At 45.1% G+C, this 19,018-nt stretch overlaps 1 protein-coding gene and 1 long non-coding RNA gene across 22 annotated transcripts in view; one reads left to right on the top strand and one right to left on the bottom strand.

The window, feature by feature from the left end:
- The window catches only part of LOC144114981 (uncharacterized), a 154,408-nt gene that overhangs the window by 55,420 nt on the left and 79,970 nt on the right, over positions 1 to 19,018 (top strand). For 20 of the 21 annotated variants that reach the window (XM_077649082.1, XM_077649079.1, XM_077649070.1 and 17 more), the window contains 4 exons: positions 934 to 1,113; positions 6,836 to 6,928; positions 12,800 to 13,867; positions 14,978 to 15,055. In XM_077649082.1, the coding sequence (XP_077505208.1) occupies positions 934 to 1,113; positions 6,836 to 6,928; positions 12,800 to 13,867; positions 14,978 to 15,055 (1,419 nt within the window). The remainder of the gene's footprint in view (positions 1 to 933; positions 1,114 to 6,835; positions 6,929 to 12,799; positions 13,868 to 14,977; positions 15,056 to 19,018) is intronic. The other variant, XM_077649074.1, reaches the window with a different exon arrangement.
- On the bottom strand, positions 7,876 to 11,061 carry LOC144114985 (uncharacterized). The gene is made up of 2 exons (XR_013311181.1): positions 8,791 to 11,061; positions 7,876 to 8,690 (listed from the first exon to the last, which is right to left on the bottom strand). It is a non-coding gene; the product is annotated as an uncharacterized LOC144114985 (long non-coding RNA).

Below are 19,018 nucleotides of genomic sequence, written 5' to 3'. Positions count from 1 at the left end.
AGAAAACATGCCACGAAAATTAGGTGTCTAACTTGTTTAACATAGAGTAACCAGTATTAAAGGGAGAACATTGTAAGCTTCATGAATCAAGGAGTGATTTATGAATATTTATTGTTGGCCACTTGTAAACTATGACTTATAGAGTTGTTATTTTGCATGTACAAGAATAATTAATTTTCTAGTGTTACATTTTGAGACTTCACTATGCAGTCACATGTGCCATAGAGCATTAGATGTTTGCCTTGAGGCAGCAGGATCTCTGCGTAGTGTGTACAATTATTCCCTTCGTCAGTAGTCGTGTCGCAGCTGTGCCAGTTGTATCAGCTGTTGACTGGTGCCGTATGCCGGCCCACGCTACTGTCTCAGCCCTAGTGACCGTTGCGGCCCTGTACTAGAGTAGAACCTTGATGATACAAATCGCTTGGGGTCACGAAAAATATTTGCATCATCACTGATTTGCATAATCCAAAACAAAGAAAATCTGCATGCAGAAGCAGGGGAAGTTCATTCATGCAAGTCTGTTTACGGCTCACGAAATTTATTTACAGCCATGCGCCACTGCTGACTGCTTGCGGTGCATACCACACCACTGACGATCATGGTGTCGCATATGCGGGCCATGCTTAGTGGTGGCTAGCATGTTAATGTCAATAGTTGCATGGGAGAGTGTTTAGATCACCAAAGATTCTGCACACTCTGAACAATGCAGCCTGGCCAGAAGGGAATTTAATGAATTCGTATCACACCGAAATTTATATCAACCGTAGTCATATCATCGAAAGTCTACTATAGTGGTTATACCAGCTGTTTTCAGGCTAATTCTGTGTCAGCAGTGTGTGCATTATAGATTATAAGTTATCACTGGCTCACAGTGTTTTCATTGTCTTTGCATAGGGTCAAATTAAATTACTCACTGGCTCTTTTTCTTTGCAGTGCTTGAACAGTGACATAGCATGCCTGACATCGCGTCTTGAAGCCACTCAGACAAGGTGTCTAGAATATGAAACGGAGATGAAAAGGGCTTCTGAAATTCACCAGAAAATATGCGCTGAAAAAGACAAGCTTCTGGATTCTGTGCAGAGGAAAATGCAAGAAATGGAGAGGCATGCACAGGTGGGAACCTTTTTTTTGTTTACTCACTGTATCAAGATTGTCAGCTTTTAGGTAAGCAAATGGTTCAGTTCAGTACTTTCGGATTCTGGCGCGACACATGCTCCGGAGGTTACCGGAAGTTTGCTGTTGCAGCAGATCGAGGCGATTGAGGCACGCTGGTTCTCGCGCCCAAATCTGGCACTCTTGTCCAAAAAAGCCGGTGATGCTTGCCCATCGCCACTCACTCACCTTTCGCAATCACATGCGGCGAATCTTCCTATGCCTGCCCTGCGCACACCTGCTTGCATGCCAGTGTGCTTACGTAGCGGGGAGTGTAAAATACGGGAGGTCAAAATTTTTTTTATAAACCGGTAATAAGTTAGGGATGCACAGATTACCCTAGTACGTACTATATTAATGCATTAACTTTAGAGGGGTCATTGCAAGCGGAAATGGTCACTGCCGTCTGTCAGTAGCCAGTGGGAGGTGCCAACCTGTCCACTGGGCTACGAACATACTTAGTATACTACCTCGAATATGAAGAACCTTATTGTGCCACCTAGGATATAGCTATCCTTAGTATTATGTCACATTTGATATATAATGAACTTCAATGTATTAACCTCGAATATACCGAACTTTCGTGTCTGGACCTTAGATGTAATAAACTTAGTGTGTTGTTCTCGAATATAACGAAGCTATGTGTACTACCTTTGATATAACGAATTTTAGTGTGTCAACCTCGGATATAATTGTTTGGCTCGTAACGCATTCAAGCGATCCGCCTAGGATCGTCTAAGAGTTTCTATGGCATGAGAACACATTGCTGATGCCTGCAGTGCCATCTTGTGATTCTCACATCACAGCACTTTGTTACCATATTTATTGCATAATGAACACACTCCCACAATTAATGCATGCCCAACTTTGTCAAAATTTCTATTTTTTTCTTTCTCTCACGTAATAAATGCACCCCAATCCCGCCCCCCCCCCCCCCCCATCCCATCCCCCCTCCCTGCAGTAATGCGAACGGCTGCACTGTAGCTTTCCTTCTTCACTCGATCCGGCTGATGTCATGGTAAAGGAGCACCTCCTCGTCCTAACGCTCTACCTTTCTTTTTCTGCTGAGCCCCTCTGGTCCCCTCATCATCATTTTTTGTTTGCTTTCCTTTTTACCTGAGCGTGGCGGACGCAGTTGTATGCTCACCCGTTGCCTTTGGGACTCCAAATAATCTTCCAGTGCTTGTTTTTGAAGTATTTGTGCACCATAGCACAATTCACGAACGGCGCAAGTGTTGAGACATTGCGGCACACAAGCAATGAGTGAGCAGAGATCATGAATCTGCCCACGCCAGCCAACGGTCGATTCCCGCAAATATTAAACTTTAAGGAGCTGGCGGTGCCAGCATGGCGGTGGGAGAGTACGCGGAGACAGCCAACCAAAAGGACGCTAGACAGTAGTGCAGGCAGTGCAGGTTCTAGCCCTACTTTTTTTTTTTTTTGTGGCAGCTATTTCTACTCTGACAGTGTTGTTAGTTGCTTTTTTTTTTGCCTGTATTGTGTTTTAGTTTTCCCGTGGGCGATGGGCCGAAATGTCAGTTACATGGCTACAGTCTGTGGAGTACGCAGTTGAGCACGGGAATCAGCCTGCCAGTAGGCATTTTGGAATCGACGAAGTCCACGTGCGTTACTAATGGAAGCAGGACGACAAGCTGCGAATTGGGAGTGGCGTGCCTTTAGGGTACCAAAGACCAGAAAGTTTCCTGGTGTGGAAAATTGGTCCTAAATATGTCCGGGACCTGCAAAAGGAAGGCTGTATCGTTTCGCACGAAATGATCAGGACGTACACACGAGCCACAGCCAGGAAGCATGGCATCGCGACCACCGCTTTCAAAACAAGGCGCGTTTATACTCCGACGTCCTCAGGGCACGGGCGAGCGCCGGTGGTGGCCAGTCACATCAGGCTGGTCACGCCGCGCCAGATGCAAATCTGGGTCCTCCTACAGTCCAACTGCTCCGACGTGGTACAATGGCTGCGCCTGGAGAAGTACATGCGCAGATGATGCGCAGTTTGTTCGACACACCATCTGTTGTAGATTTGCGAAGCAGCGCAGTCCCGATAAGAGGAAGAACCAGTCGGTTGGGCCGGCGGCGGTAGGCGCACTTGGCGCGAAATGGAGACATGCTCCAAGTCTCCGCCACTATGGTCGCAGTGTGCCGAAGCCGCCGAACGCATCAGCGGTCAAGCGCCATTGGAGTGTAGAGAATCTCGCTTTGGCCAACGTAACATTGCCATGCATTACGTCGGAGTATAAACACACCTTAATAGGTGGACAGCGTGCTTCACAATGGACTGTGCTTGAGGAGGCGCAAATCACTTTGTCAGCGACTGCCTCCTTGCTACGAAGAAAAGTAGTGGACTTTCAGAAGTTTGTGATAGGCCTGCAGCAGGGCCAACAATTTTATTCTCTCGGAAATTGGGAACACCGACCAAATGCCCATCAACTTCGACATGATGATGAATACAACGGTCATTGAAAGAAGAGCACACGGCTGCTTGTCAGAATGACGAGCGCTGAGAAGCAGCGTTTCACAGTAATGCTGGCTATCATGGCAGACTGCAGGAAGTTGCCACTGTACGTTACCTTTAAAAGGAAAACTGTGCCGCAGGCCAACTTCCCAGCTGGCATACGTGTACAGGCCCAAGAGAAAGGATGGATGTCAGCCGACCTAATGGCTGATTGTGTCCGGACTGTCTGGGGACGGCGACATGGCACTTTGCTCCTCCCATCTCTCCTCATGCTTGACAGTTTTCGCGGCCACCTGGGAGAGATTGTACGCCGGGAACTGAAGGAGCTGTGTACCAAGATTGCTATCGTTCAAGTGGGCTTACTTCAATGCTGCAGCCTCTTGATGTTTGTGTGAACAAGGCATTCAGAGACAGTGCGCGCCGCTTGTACTTACACTGGAGGGCACACCCTGACGCCAACTGGCAAGATAAAAGGCTGTCCATCTGGATCTTGGACACATGGCGCTCTCTGCCAGCTGACTTGATCTCACAGAGTTTCAAGAAGACTGGAAACACAAATGTGCGCACGGCGGCGAGGACAACCAGTTGTGGGAGCACGACGTGGGAGTGGCCAGCGACCTGGACAATGAATGGTTCTAGCGATTCTGATGAAGAGTGATGCATAGATAAATGAAGATGAGTGAAGTGCAATGAAAAAGCTGTTTGCAAATAATGTGCGCATATATTTACTGCAAAAGGTAAGCTAATTCTTTTTTTTTTTTTGCATTACCGCATTTTTTTCCTCATCCCGAAAAAGTTTTTGTAAAATTTACCCTATACAGTCGCCGACCGATTTTTCGGACTCGAAGGGACCCGAAAAATGGTCTGAATAATCGAACAGTCCGAAAAATCTGTGAAGTACAAAAAAATAATTTTATTGAGATGAAATCGGCTTTAAAATGTCACTGATTTTACCTTGCGGAAAATTTCTCTTGCTGGCGACGATTTGTGCTTGTATTTGTGCCAAAGTTGTGCTTTTGCTGTACACGCTAGGCAGCAAGGTCACGACATTTAGTTGAATACTTCCCATGCTTCTTTGACGGACCCGGCGGCACCGGCGGGGCCATGTTGTCCACAACCCGAGTGTGCACCATACCGCTCGTCAAACACATGCAAAGACAAGACGCATTGCATTCATAGCGGTAGAACCGCCAGATGCAACCACAAAACGGCGAACGGGTGTAAATTCGTGAAGACTGAGTGCCACTGGGTCGACGTGGTCAGAGAAATCCAAGTGACGAAATGGCGAATGGTGAACGTATGAGACCCGCTGCGGTGGCTCAGTGGTTAGGGCACTCGGCTACTGATCCAGAGTACCCGGGTTCGAACCCGACCGCGGTGGCCGCGTTTCGCCTCCAAGGCGCCCGTGTGCTGCGAGATGTCAGTGCACATTAAAGATCCCCGGGGGGTCGAAAATATTCCGGAACCCTCCACTACGGCACCTCTTTTTTCCTTTCTTCTCTCAGGCCTTCCTTTATCTCTTCCCTTAATGCGTGGTCCGCCGAGATGTGAGATAGCTGCTGTGCAATTTCCTTCCCCCAACAACCAATTTTCAACGTAAGGGACAAGCGATAACTGCCTGTGACAACGTCAGTGACAAAAGCAAGTTCACGGGGATGACAATCTGACTGCCACCTCGAAGTGTCAGTGATCGCAAGGACCTCTGCTGGCAAAAATGAGGTACCGAAAGTACGTCAAGCCAATCCAACTGCGGCGTAAATCCACCTCAATCCAAGATGGCGCCTTTTGCGCCGGTGTATATATAGCACTATAGCCGGTGAAAAGCCGATAAGATGGCTGATTTTGGCCCACAGGCGACTGAAATTAGTCCAAAAAATCGAACTTTCGGACTTTTGAAGTCCGAAATATCCGTCACGAATATGTATACGCTTCTATGGGGTGAGTGATGGTGCCTCATCGAGGTCCAAAATATCCTACAAGTCCGAATTATTGGAGTCCGAATTACCTTTCGGCTACTGTATAATAAATGCATCCCCAAACTCTGCTTCAGTTTTCGGGAAAAAAAAGTGCGTTCATTACGTGAGTAAATACGGTATGTTAGCATCTGGCCACAGTAGTTGATGCAACTTCAAAAACCTTTCTTTGCCATGCCATATAACTTAACAAACTGCCAAGGCCGACATTCTAAATATTGCTCCTCTGAAGCAGAAGGTGTCTTAATCTTAGTGTATGCTTGGCCATCATGGAATTTTGAAGCTGAAGTTACATGATGTCAGTTGCGGAGAGTTCCTCAATGTTAGTACTAACCAAGGTATGTAGGTGAATTCCCCAAGGATCAGTAGATTCTAATTAAGGGAGTAATTTACTAATTAGCATCCACCTGAGTGTAGCCATATGGCTACTGAGGAAAGCTGTTTAAACTCATGCCAGTCGAAAAATTCGGAAGAAAGTCGAAAAAAGATGGCATGGCATGGCTTGGCCAAATCAGTCAACTCAAAGTGAAGCTTTCTTTCGTAGCTGTATTCAGGTCGATGCTAATTAGTAATTGGTCCCTTAATAGCTTCTCAGTGTTCAGCACAATGCCCGAAACTCAATGAACAAAAACGCATAGTCAGCAAAGCACACGCTATGCCAACACACCTGGCTGTCATTTTTAATTTCAAATGACAGTTGTATTTAAATCTACAGTCAATGAAGTAAGGGCAGTTGTTATTTAAAGCATACTTTTAATAAGAAATTGTATTAATGCATTTGCACAGTCTTGCTTCTTTCACAAGAAAAACTTTTTTTTTCTTTACATTAAAATGTGGCCGGCAGGCATTACAGCATTCTCTATTTGTCATGTTGGTGGGACAGGCTGGACCAGCTACTGCTGTGGAGCCGGCTTCTTAAATCACTTCATGGAGTTAATATGTATGTTGCAATTGCTTTTGAGATTTATACGTAAACTACCTACTGGAAGCTTGGAGGGTGCTGCTGTTTCAGGTCTGAAGAGATGGCAGTGATAGTGTTCTATGTGTGGAAAGAAATTATTTATTCATTCCAGGCCTGTCTTGAACCATCTTGGGTTTTCTCTGCATGCCATACTAACTAGTTTGCTGGAATTTGAAACTATCAATTAAAAGTGCTTCCACTTTTCATATCTGGCATACTGACTTCACAAATGCCTTTTCCCTGCTGCTAACAGTGAGTGCTTTTTTTTTTTTTTTACAGGAGGGACTATCGCCGAAAAGCCGGACGTCTGAATTGCAATTGGAATGTAATCGTTTGCATATAGCTGTTCTTGAGAAATCAAGATTTATCAACGTGAGTATGAAACTGCGGTTCAAAGTATCTTTATGATAGGAAGGAGTAGATTCTGCGCTGGTGACATCAAATTGAAGGGCCACTTAAGACGAATTAAAGTCTGTCTTTATTGAGTGATTTTCGTCTTCTGTGACAAAGAGGCTGCTTTGACTGAAAATGGAGCTTTCTTATAAGCTAGAAAAGTCCCAAAACGGTATACAGGTATTGCTACAGGCCGTTTTTCACAAGCCAACTACAGTGCCATCAGGTATGGACCTGTGAGGCTAGACCACACCAGCATCCATATTTGATAAATGATCATGGAGTCCGTAATATGTTGTCTGGGGCGAAAGAAGTGTGTACTGCACAATCTTTGTTAAGACTGCATTACAGTGCCACTTTCTCGGAGTGCCTGTTGTCAAGACGGGAAACAAAGTGACCGTTTTTATCTAGGGGCATGTCGGTCTGCTCATTTCGATCTGTCCCAGGTGAAAATTTCCTGCTGGGAATCTGCTGGTCCCAACACTGCTGGGATTTTGGCAGATTCCCAGCAGCTGCTGGGACCAGCAGGAGCTGCTGGGACCAGCAGGCGTTGCTGGGACCAGCAGGCGTTGCTGGGACCAGCAGTTGTTGCTGGGACCAGCAGGCGCTGCTGGGACCAGCAGGTGTTAGTGGGACCAGCAGGCACTGAAATTAGCTTTTGACCTCTCGAAATTCGTGAAAGAATAACATCAGTAGAAACGAGGCAAATACCACAAATACAGTGCTGTCTGGTATTTGTATCACTTCTATTGTTCTAGTTCCTTCACGCAGAATTTGAGGAACCTAAGCTAAACTAACATGCCAGTTCTGCTCATCCGAGACTGCCGAGCAAACACAGCTCATTGGACACAGGTTCCCACTTGCTGCTTTGACGCATACTAATGCATTGCATGTTCTCAACAGCAGGAGAAGGCAAGAAGCTCTACTTGTCTTGTGCAGTTTAGCATGTTTATTCTCATGTGAATGGACAGTTCACTGCATATCCTTCCTCTTGGATTTTACGACATCTTGAATCTTCTCGCTGAGGATCCTGTTGATGTTTTTTTACGACGGGGTCCACGTCCACGCCCTTTTGTAGACCCCAGTGCTTGACCGTGGCTGCAAAAAAGTATTTACAACAGTTAATAAGGTGCTGCAGAGATAGCTGCCATATGAAAGAAAGGAGGGGTGTGACACAGTAGGATCCAGCAGGTGATTGCAGGGGCATAGTGCGCATAACTCCCAACTTGCTATAATAACTAAAGAACTTTAGCCAACTCGCTTCTTGGCCTATAAAGAATTATCATTCACGGTTTCAGATTTAATCTGACGTTTAAAGGTGTCTGATAATTATAAGGCAGCTTATAGCTAAGCAGGCGTACTACTTACGACTTGGCGGCTGTCGCGGCTTTGAGCTGCCAGTGTTTTGCTTCTGGCATCGTCCATGTTTTTTTTTAGCATGGTCTCATCATACTCTGCTTTTTTGGATGCCAGCAGAGTTCGCTTTTGCTTCTAAAGAACGAAAAAACTAAAAACACAGGATGTGCTGCAACAAGCATACACTACAACACATCGCAGGTTAAATTTCACGAGATTGCACAATGAAACAAGATATAACACTGCACAATGCAAGCACACCTTCTTCTTTTGGGCTGCTGTTTCCTCTTCACATGTCTCACTTGAAGAATCATGCGGATCTAGAATTTTTGGCATCGCAAGTCTTTTTTTTTTTTCATCCTTTCCTGGATTTCTTTCTCCAACTCTGCAGTGAGAAATTCAGACATACACACACATATATTATAGTAACCCAGTTCGCGTGGCAAAATCTCATGCAATTAAGGTGCACAAAACTGAGCCATTACCTCCTAGCATCAGGACTTGGGTGCTGTAGTGACTGCTGTCCTTTCCGTCCAGCGGATCTCTCCAGAACGCGGTACACACAGACCGCGTATTGAAGTCTGTGTTGTTTTTCGGGTTGAAATTCGTAATATCCTTTGCAGGAATCACGTACAACTTATCTATATCGTGCGCGAACCTGACAACGGCAAACATCGCACGTGTCTGTGGAGCGTGATGCACACCAAGGATCACTAATAACTCTGCAAGCGCAGATCAGCCGCAGATTATTTAACTGAATAAGTTCGGATTAGCGAAGTAATTTAAAAAGCTAAAAGCCGCCACAGTATGATAGAACAGAGAGACGGGGATCGATACTCGTCCGTGCACTCCGAGAAGACAGGGAAAAAGGGGAAAAGAAAAGTAAACAGGTACCCAATGTTGCTATCTCCAAAAATCGATGCGACAAACTTCGGACAAGAAAAAAGGTAGTCAGTAAGCAAGTTTTTCAAAACTGGTTTAAAACAAAACAATTGATACACAGTTACTTATTAAGTTTTAGTGGCATGTTCATGTAATTAAATGTGCTAATTTACTCGTAAATCAGTTCAATGAGCTCTTGAAGGATAGCCACATCGGCATTTTCACCAGTCCAGGTTGTCTAAATCCAATCCAAATCCAACTAGACGCTTCGTTCAACTCGACGACTGTAGTGCAGTGAACTAGTATATTTTCCGTAACTGTAGGGCCTCCTGCAAAATAGGCTAGGACACGAGTTTTTTTTTTTTTTTTTTTTTTGTAAGGGCCGCCCGATACAAAGAGAAAGCCCCATATCCAAATCCTGCAGCAGCAACAGCAATCCCCGCCTAGTGCTTCTCTTCGGTCGACGTTCAAGTGCTATTCGGATGGTGGCCGTGGTATTATTGTCACAGTGAGCTGAAAGAATGGGCCGCAGGAATAAGCGGTACCGGCGTTGTCTTGACCCAGGCTGCGATGCTGGTCTTCCGACTTCCACCAGAAGTTATCTTCGGATGTCTGCGCACCCACCGTCTCTAGCTGAAGGGCCTACGCGGTAATCGTCACCAGTGCAAGGGGATACGCACCCGACGTCAACAGCGCAAGGATCTCCGCGGCCGCCACCATCGCCAGCGCAAGGATCTACACGCTAAGCTTCGCCAGAGCAAGGACCTATGCGGTCATCTTCACCAGCGCAGACATCACCACAGGCCACGCATCATGATGGGGATGATTATGGCAGCAGCTATAATTGGTCAGGTCCTACGGAAACTCCTACATCGTCGAGCAATCACACGCAACTGCCTGACTTTTCCGAGCACCCTGAGACGTCAGATCAGACGCAATGCAGTAATTTAACTGTTGAGGACTTCCTTGCACTGACTGTGAATTTTGCCATTGAGTGTGGATTGTCTTGGAAGGCAATCAAAGCGCTTCAAAGACTGATATTATATATTCTTGATAGGCATGATCTTCCATTGACGAAGTATCGTTTTAAGAAAAGCGTTGGAGTTGGAATTCACAAGGCGAAGTTCCACTTTTACTGCTAGCCGTGCATGAAGCTTGTCGCAGAAGCTTGTCACTGTGTTTCTTTATTTAGTTACACCTGTCTCCCAATAAATACTCAAGTTTCAAGCGCTGAAGCAGTTGCCAAATGGCTGTTAATACACACCTTCTGAATGAAACTAGTCATGTCTAGTTGGTTTCCAACTAGCTAGGTCATCTGGTCCAATACACGCCAGGTTGAATTCCCAGCTGATCAGTTTTTCTCCAGGCAAGTAAATAATAATCTCAATATAAAGCCGGTTTCTTCTCTACTGAGACCAGTAGAACCCTTCTGACGACCGGCTACTTGATTTTAAAAGCAACAATATGTTTCAGTTGACTGAGTACAAAACCAGCAGGTTTACTGCTGGGACCAGTTGATCGAGTACAAAACCAGCAAGGTTGCTGCTGGGACCAATCCGCCAACACAAAACCAGCAAGTGGTGCTGCTGGGACCAGCAGGCTCAGACATCAAAACCAGCAAGGTTGCTGCTGGGACCAGTTCCCAACACAAAACCAGCAAGTAGTGCTGCTGGGACCAGCAGGTTCAGACCAAAACCAGCAAGTGGGCTGCTGGGACCAGCAGGCCCAGACCGAAACCAGCAAAGTTGCTGCTGGGACCAGTACAAACCAGCAGATTCCCAGCAGGAAATTTTCACCTGGGGTGACTCTGCCAAAAGGCGTTGCAAGAGCAGTGAGCCACGCAACAGAGCATGATAAAGACCACTTTTGCTCCCGACAGTACATGACGTCATTATAATATCGCGAGTTTGAATCAAGTGCTGGGAAAAGTACTATTTCATTTTCAACTGTATATACTTAAGCGATAGATATGTTTTTTGTTGGCTTTTCAAAATGTTTTTTTCTGTAAACTTGTTGCATTGTGTTCTTTGCTTGAAATCAAAATTTTTAGAAATAGAACTTTGCTTTTTGAAAGTTTCAGAATATAAAACAGAGATGGCAATGTCTAGCAGTGGAAGGAAAGGAAGAGCTTACATGCTTTGATATTAGAGCACTTGGGCCTTGAATTTAAAGCTGCTGTAGAATAATGAAGGCTGCTAGACTAGTTGGTTAGTGGCATGGAAAGACATTTCTCTAGTGTTACCATATTTATGGTGTAATTTGAGCTCCCCTAATTTATTGCCCGGGTTTATGAAAAAAAAAAAAAAAGTTTACTCGCATATTTAATGCTCACAGCTGCTCCAGGCAGGTTTGGGAGATTGGCGCAACCATGTCGCTGTGTGCAGCTGTGAAAGGTGGTAGTGGCAGTGGCGAGGGGATGAATTGCTCACCGTTTAACCGGCCGACTTGCTCTCACTGGTGGTTGGTTTCCCAGATGAACAGTTGCAGAAGCAAACTTCCGGTAACCTCTGGTATGTGTCAGAGTCTGAAACTATCGAACTGCTTGCCATTCGGGTAGCGGCTAGTGAGCTGGGTGCCATTTTATCATTTGCTTCTTATTGCTGGCTTCGCAGTTGTATTGTTGCGCATTTATTGCTTTGATCTCTGCACACACCGTCATGCCACCCTGTGGGGAACTACGTAATGTGAGGTGGGGCAGGGGGGGTTGTGGTTTTTTTTGCCCAGCGAGTTGGGTGGGCAGGTCAATGTGTAGGCAGCTATATAGAGTATATATTGACCTTTGTAGTTTTTTAGAAGCTGTTCGCAAAATCTTTGCATGATTTGTGCTCCCCCTTTTTAAAGCCTTAATTAGAAAAAAAATATTTATGCGAGAAAACACAATAATTTGACAGGAGTGTGCTAAACTTGAACTGACGTTTACTGAAGAAAAACCCACGTATGGGTGTTGGCGACATGGCAAATTTGGATCCAATCAGTAACGCCACTGAGGAAGGATGTTTACATAAATTTAAAATGCACTGTTGTATTAAAAGTATCTTCACTCCTCTTGATGTTAATATAAACACAATAGTGATCTATGGATCTGAGCACATGCATTCAGTATGCAATGTGTCTAGAAATAAACATATTTGTGATAATGTCAGTGTTCTTGCTTTGCTGAAAACTTTGTGATAATGTCAGTGTTCTTGCTTTGCTGAAAACTTTAAAAAATGTGAAAAATGAATATTTTTGGCAAATCAATCTCGACATTTTCACTAATGGAAATAACTCTTCTTCAATGCTGGCATTGGCCTGTGCTTCACAAGGATAATTCATACTCTTGCTGTTTTCTGCTGACTTGGTATTACTTTTGCGTCATAACTTTTGTGGTGTGTGTATAATGGTATAAAAAGCACCAGTTTGGAGAAAATTGAAGCAAAACGAAGGCTCAATACTTGTGCTCGATGCACAATGCACCTAATGATGTGCTGTGAACATTTAGTTACAAATCTTTGAACTCCTTCTGGCACTGCATATATGACTTGCATTGTGTACTCTTCATGTGCATGTCATACATTTGTGTGTAGGGAGGTGTGCTTCCGTTTGGTGCCTTAGAACTTATTCTTTCTCCAGGAACTACTTTCAGAGAGGAACAAGGCTACGGTTGAAACGGAGAAGTCATTTCATGAGCTGCTTCTCTCCATGAAGCAAAAGGATCAACTGATAGAGATGATGCAGACAAAGTTCGAGCATGCTGAGGAAGGAGAAGCTGTTATCGAGAATGAGGGACTTCGTCAACCAAATCCGGCAGATTTCCTATTGGAGACTTGTGAAGGCCAACCCAAGCCTGCTGAACCTGGAACCCCACTTGGGACAGAAAGGCCATCCTTCCAGGGGTCATCACCTGCATCACCTGAAGGGCCAGACGAACCCACTGTTTTCTATCTCTCACAAAGTGTGCCGAGAGAGGTGAAAGTTTTGTACCAGATTCTCTCCGACTTGGCTCAGGAGTCTGGAATCATGCCTGAACTTTCCACAGTTGCATTGACAAATATTTCCTGCATTCAAAAGGTCACCGAAATTTTGAAAAGTGCACACGAAAAGGGTCTTCGATTTTCTTTGCCCATACAAAGCACCATAGTCAACATGGATAGTTTAGACCACTGTGAACCTGATGAGAGAGGGCTGGCTGCTTGGGAGCCTACTGTATTAGTGAAACTTGGAGAGAAGCTGCAGCAGCTGGCATACCTGTTTGCAGTTGATGGCCCGGTGGTGTCCAAGTGGCAGATGGCAGATGTCGTTCAGCTTCTGGACACTGTCCTCGAGAAAGCAAAGCAAGAGGCTGCCAATAAGTTATTTCTTCATCGCAGTCCAGAGGACTTGCCACCAGTGCTGTTTGGCAAGGGTGGTCAACCAAAGGAACATGAAGAGCTAACTCACTCTGCCATGCTGTCTCCTCACCTTCGAAATGAAAGGGGTCATTCAGACATTTCAGATTACCAGGAGGAACTGCTCCAGGACCTTGGCTCTGCTTTGAAGTGTGTAGGAGACCTGCACAATGAGGTCAAGGCTTTGCCACTTACACCTACCTCAAATGAGACCAGAAAATCAACAGGAAGCACTGATGAGCTGATCTTTGCTGTTGACTCTTCAGGGCAGCTGGTACCAGTGCCTGTGGACCAGGCTGGTCATTTTGAAAAAGTAAGGGTAGTGAATTTATCCTTGTTTTGAGAGCTTTTTAATGGCAGTATATTTCTTCTGTGGCTGTTTTTTGTTGGAGATACGTACAATTTTCTGTACTGACTGAAGCGTCCGATTATAAGCATGTGTGGTTTATTCATACTGTCAACCCAAGTAAGGGCCTTTACAGGAGTGGGAAAAAATGCAACAAAGAAAAGCTAAGTGTCTCTCCTAGTCGAACGAGAGACAACAGTGCAAAACAGTGGCAGTATCTGTAGTGGTACTAATGGAAGGTGTATATGGTGAGGAATTCCGTGGTGTAGGTGCTGTATTGACGTGGTAAGGTAGACTGGTATAGTAGTAATTAGAAAAGAAAAGGTATAATTCATTAGGTGAAGTGACAGGGAAGTTAGCACTGGTGCACCGCCGGCTGTGCGTCCTGCCAATGTACCGGTAGCGAGTGTTCACTTTTCTAGCCAGCACTGTGCTCGCAGCACACACAGCTCTGGAGAGGGAGCTAAGGCGCATTTATACTCCAATTTATTGCACGTGGCACGGTAACCTCACAATGGTCAAAGAGGGACCCTGCTCATTGTAGTGGCGCTTGACTATCAGCATGTGCGGTAGCTTCTGGCATGCACCAGCAGTGCCTGGCGTCAAATAAAGCTGACTTTATTTTGCGCCAGCCTTGCCAAACCGGTTTACGCTATCAGTGACTCTTGGTGGTCGCAGTGCAAAAAACAGGGACAAAAGTGAGAGGAACACAGGACGATCGCCAGCTCCTGTCTTCGTCTCGCTTTTCCCCACGTCTTTTGTGCCGCTACCATCAGGAATGTATTACCAACTCGCCCATTTAGCAGTTGTATCAGTGACTGCTCGCTGCCTCGTGAGTTTCATGGCTGATGGTGCACCGGATGTTCTGTGCACGCACTTCACCAGTCGCAGATGCTGCACCATGTTGAAGCGGCTGGACTGAATTTGTGCCTGGTGCAGCATCTCAGACCTGTCATGTTTGACCTCAGCCGGTGTTTGTCTGCACGTCTAGAATGTTGCATTATAAATGCACCTTCAGCATTGTGCTAGTGGGATGCTTTTCCTCAAAGGAACTAGTAATCATTACATTCTCTTTAGGATGCGTCTTCACAGACTGAGGAGCCATGTGACAATCTTGAGTCCTTGAAGAGCGAGCTCAACAATGCAAAAGCTCAGGTAGATTTTTTTACTTGTTTTCTTACTCTTAAACTTAAGCACATTAAGACAATGGAGAGCAACCTCATCTTAGCAAAGCTTAACGAACCATAAAATTTCTTCATTGCAGCTGTTAAATTCCTTAGCTGTAAATATTTTTTAGTACCAGGAGTTTAGAACTTACAAGGACAGACTGAATCCAAGATACAAAGCTTTTGGAGGGCGGAACAGTTGCATACAAAAGAAAATTGATAGGCCTAGCTAATTTGTGGTAACTTTTTTTTGTTATTGAGACAGCGTGCCTTCTGGCTTAAAGTAGTAATTTGTAGATAACAGTACACGTCGAATTTCTGAAGGGATTCATGAAAACCTGCAAAGTGTAATTTATTTTTCCGCAGAAAAAGAGTCATGCTGAACATTTCAGTGACTCTTGGTCATAACTGTTTTATATTTCACATGGTTTGCCCTAGAAAGCTTGTGACAGTTTTTTTTTAATCAATTTTTTTGTGCCGCCGGAGTGGCTCACTGGTTATGGTGCTCTGCTGCTGACCCAAAAGACGCAAGTTCGATCCCGGCCGCGGCGGTCGAATTTCGATGAAGGCGAAATTCTAGAGGCGTGTTTACTGTGCGATATCAGTGCACTTTAAAGAACCCCAGGTGGTCGAAATTTCCGGAGCTTTTCACTACGGCGTCTCTCATAGCCCGAGTCGCTTTGGGACGTTAAACCCAGAAACCAACCAATTTTTTTGTCTTGAGAGATGCTTGCTTTCACATGGCTGGTGTGCCAAGATCATTTGGATTGCAGTTGGCCCTTGTCATCCTGTGCTTTTGTTAACATTGATGTGGTGTTTAACAGTCCCTAACATTTTACTAGTGATCAGGCCACTAAAAAAAAGGAAAGAAGAAAAAGTGTTGTTTATTGTTTACGCTGTGTTCTTTGTCTTGCTTTTACGAAGCTGGTGAGGTACCAGTACACCTTGCGTCCTTCCAAATCGAATTGTGCCTGAACAACAGATGTGTGGCGCCTCCTCCGAGTAGTCTGCCACCTATGACACATTCCATGTGCAGAGTGGATGCTAGATCTTGGTGAGGCACTGTGTGTGCGGCATGCCACGTGATGTTGGCTTTGTGTAGAGTGAGCTCAGTGGATAGTGTTGCGGTGGAGGAGGTTAGGAGTTTTGCCAGTTTATGTAAAGATGTATACATTCTTAACTACCAAGTGGCATTGCAGTGAAGATGCGTGGTCCTAAGTAACCAGTTAGTTTTCTAGAGCAAATGGCTGGCTATGTTTATTGTTAGGGAAATTGTTTCTCAACACTAAGCACATCGGGTGATCATATTCTTTGTGTAAAATAGTTCATGATAGTGAGTTGAAGTTGCTTTATCCGGATAAAATTATACTTTAGTGCGTCAGCACTAGATGCCTCGCTAGCGAAAAATCCGTCCTGTCTGCAGATGAAGCCGCCAGCTGCCACCTGCCATGGTTGGCAGGTAGCAAAGTGGGGAGAGGGATGTCACCTCTCCTCTTTCAGTGGATAGGGAAATGCAAGGGGGGGGGGGGGGGGAGAGGGAAGACGAAGAAAGGGTGATGACAGGCAGCAGGTTGCGGGTGGCAAAGTTGAGAGAGGGAAATCCTCATTCCTTTTTGTGTGCTAGCACTAGGTGGATCACTAGTGAAAAAGCAGTTATGTATCCTAGTGAAGCCTGGTGGTGTCCTGGTAAAAGAGGAAAGCCAGTTTCGCGGCATTTGCAGTCTAGTGCAACAAAGGGTAGTGCACCAGCTGCTGCCCGGTGGAAAGGAGGCAAACTGGTTTCGTGGCAGTTGTAGCCAAGTGGAAAGGCAGAAACTGCAGCGCGTTAGCTGCTGCTTACATAAAATGGTCATAAGTAATCTATGCGAAGGGTTCATACATATTGTGCTAGCGCACCTACGTCGCTTTCAGTTTAACGAAGTGTATTGGGGGTTAATTTTTTTTTTTCCACATGCAGTGCGTCTTGCTCAGTACTTATAAAATTCTTAGCTTTGCATTTTAACATGTGCGCATCGGAATGATTCCTTGGGTTACTTGGTACAACAGAAACCAGGAGCTCTTTAATTTGCTACCTCTATTCAAGAGCTTTGTTATTAATTTGTCTGTTAATGGTCAAAATTTTCAGCGGAAGAGTACTATATTGCCAGTGGAAGTAGTACAGGGGTTGCACATTCATCTAGACATCATAAAGGAGGTCAAGATCTCAGAAATACCCCAAGCTGGCCAGTGCGCATTTCACAATAGCTCATTTGAGTGATAAATCTGGAGTTGGGCTGGTTGGTGAATATTCAACTTGGCAGAAAACAGCTTGTAGAGGCGAAACAAGGAAGAGGTGACGCACACAGAGCGTGTGTGTGCCAGCTGTGCCTGTAGTAACTATAGCCATGTTAATGAAAATTTGCACAAATAATGCAGAAGTAGTAACAGAAATTCCTAAAATTTCTCGGGAAAATTTTAGATTATTTAAAGGCTTTTCTTTTTAATATTTGTACTCCAAGGGCTATGGGAGCAGAAACTTGGAGGCTAACGAAAAGGGTTGAACTTAAGTTGAGAACAGCACAGCGAGCTACAGAAAGGAAAATGACAGGTGTAACGTTAAGAGATAAGAAGAGAACAGAGTGGGTCAGAGAACAAGGTTGAGTTAATGATATCCCAATTAGATTCAAGAAGAAGAAATGTGCAGTGCATGTAATGCAAAGGCAAGATAATTAATGGACCCCTAAGGTAATGGAGTAGATATCAAGAGAGGGCAAGCATAGCAGGTGGCATTACAGGTTCAGGCAGCTGATGAGATTAGGAAGTTTGTGGAGATTAGGTGGCCGCATCTGGCACAGGACAGGGTTAATTGGAGGGATATGGGAGAGGCCTTTTTCCCTGCAGTAAATGTAGATAGTCTATGACGATTATTATTATTACGATTATGTGATTCCTACAGCATATTTTATTATTACTACTGTAAAACTTTGTTAATTCAAACTTTAAGGGAATGGAAAAAAACATCCAAAATAGTTGTATGTCAAGTTATTGAATGGCCCCCTGAAACTGCCAAGAACCATTCACATGGAAGTGAAATTTATTTTGTGAAAAAAACCTTGGCAATGGTCATCTTCATTTAAGAGGAAAACTGTGCGACAACAATGATTTTTTGTCGTGCCGTCAAATGCTTTGATTCCGGCTCTCTGTGCGGAGTGTTGTAAGGAGAACTGCTACATAATGGTGAAGGTCTCTGTGGCTTCTTTCGGTGTGCAACGTGGTAATGCTGGAGCTTCTTCGCATGTAGTGTTGCACATGAAGAGACTGCACCATACAAACAGCACTTGATGAGCGCTTAGTTTCAGTGCACTGGAATAAAGGAAATACCTCGCGGATGGAAGCGAGGGTGCCGGAGCAGCAGGACGCCTTCAAAAAACAAAAAAGTATCAATGACATGGCAATCATCCTTAACGGCATGCAGCTGTAGGTTCAGCTGGCTAGCTGATTTGCATGGCCAATAGCCGCCATCACTGTGGGCTAGCGGCAAAGCTCCAAAAACAAAACTACATGGCCGGACTCCCTCAGCCTATCGACAAGGGCCAGCCAGTCATCAGCATGCCTGCCATTGCAGGCACGTCAGAGGAGAGCGGGAAATATTGTGATATTCAGTTCAGGCCCGAGGACAAATATTTCGACATTTGCTTGTTGAGCAGGTCACACCTTGACACAGCACCACTACAGGAGACCGGGGAGACCGTCCGAAAAAATTTATGTCAGCCTCAGGCCATTCGAATAAACGAGCTCCGAATGCCGTAGACTTTCATGGGTGTTAGGCGAGATTGTGGCAATAGTCGAAATGATCTGAATTAATGGGGGTCGAATGAATGAGGTTTCACTGTACTTCTGAAGTCTCACCCTACCGTAAACACACACCTCAGGATACTGGTCAGCCTGTTGACCATGTTTTCGAGCTGAGGCT

This window comes from Amblyomma americanum, chromosome 1 (genome assembly GCF_052857255.1).
Source record: "Amblyomma americanum isolate KBUSLIRL-KWMA chromosome 1, ASM5285725v1, whole genome shotgun sequence".
NCBI lineage: Eukaryota > Metazoa > Arthropoda > Arachnida > Ixodida > Ixodidae > Amblyomma > Amblyomma americanum.
The sequence above is the reverse complement of the archived record's forward strand: the minus strand, read 5'-3'. Positions and strand labels throughout refer to the sequence as shown.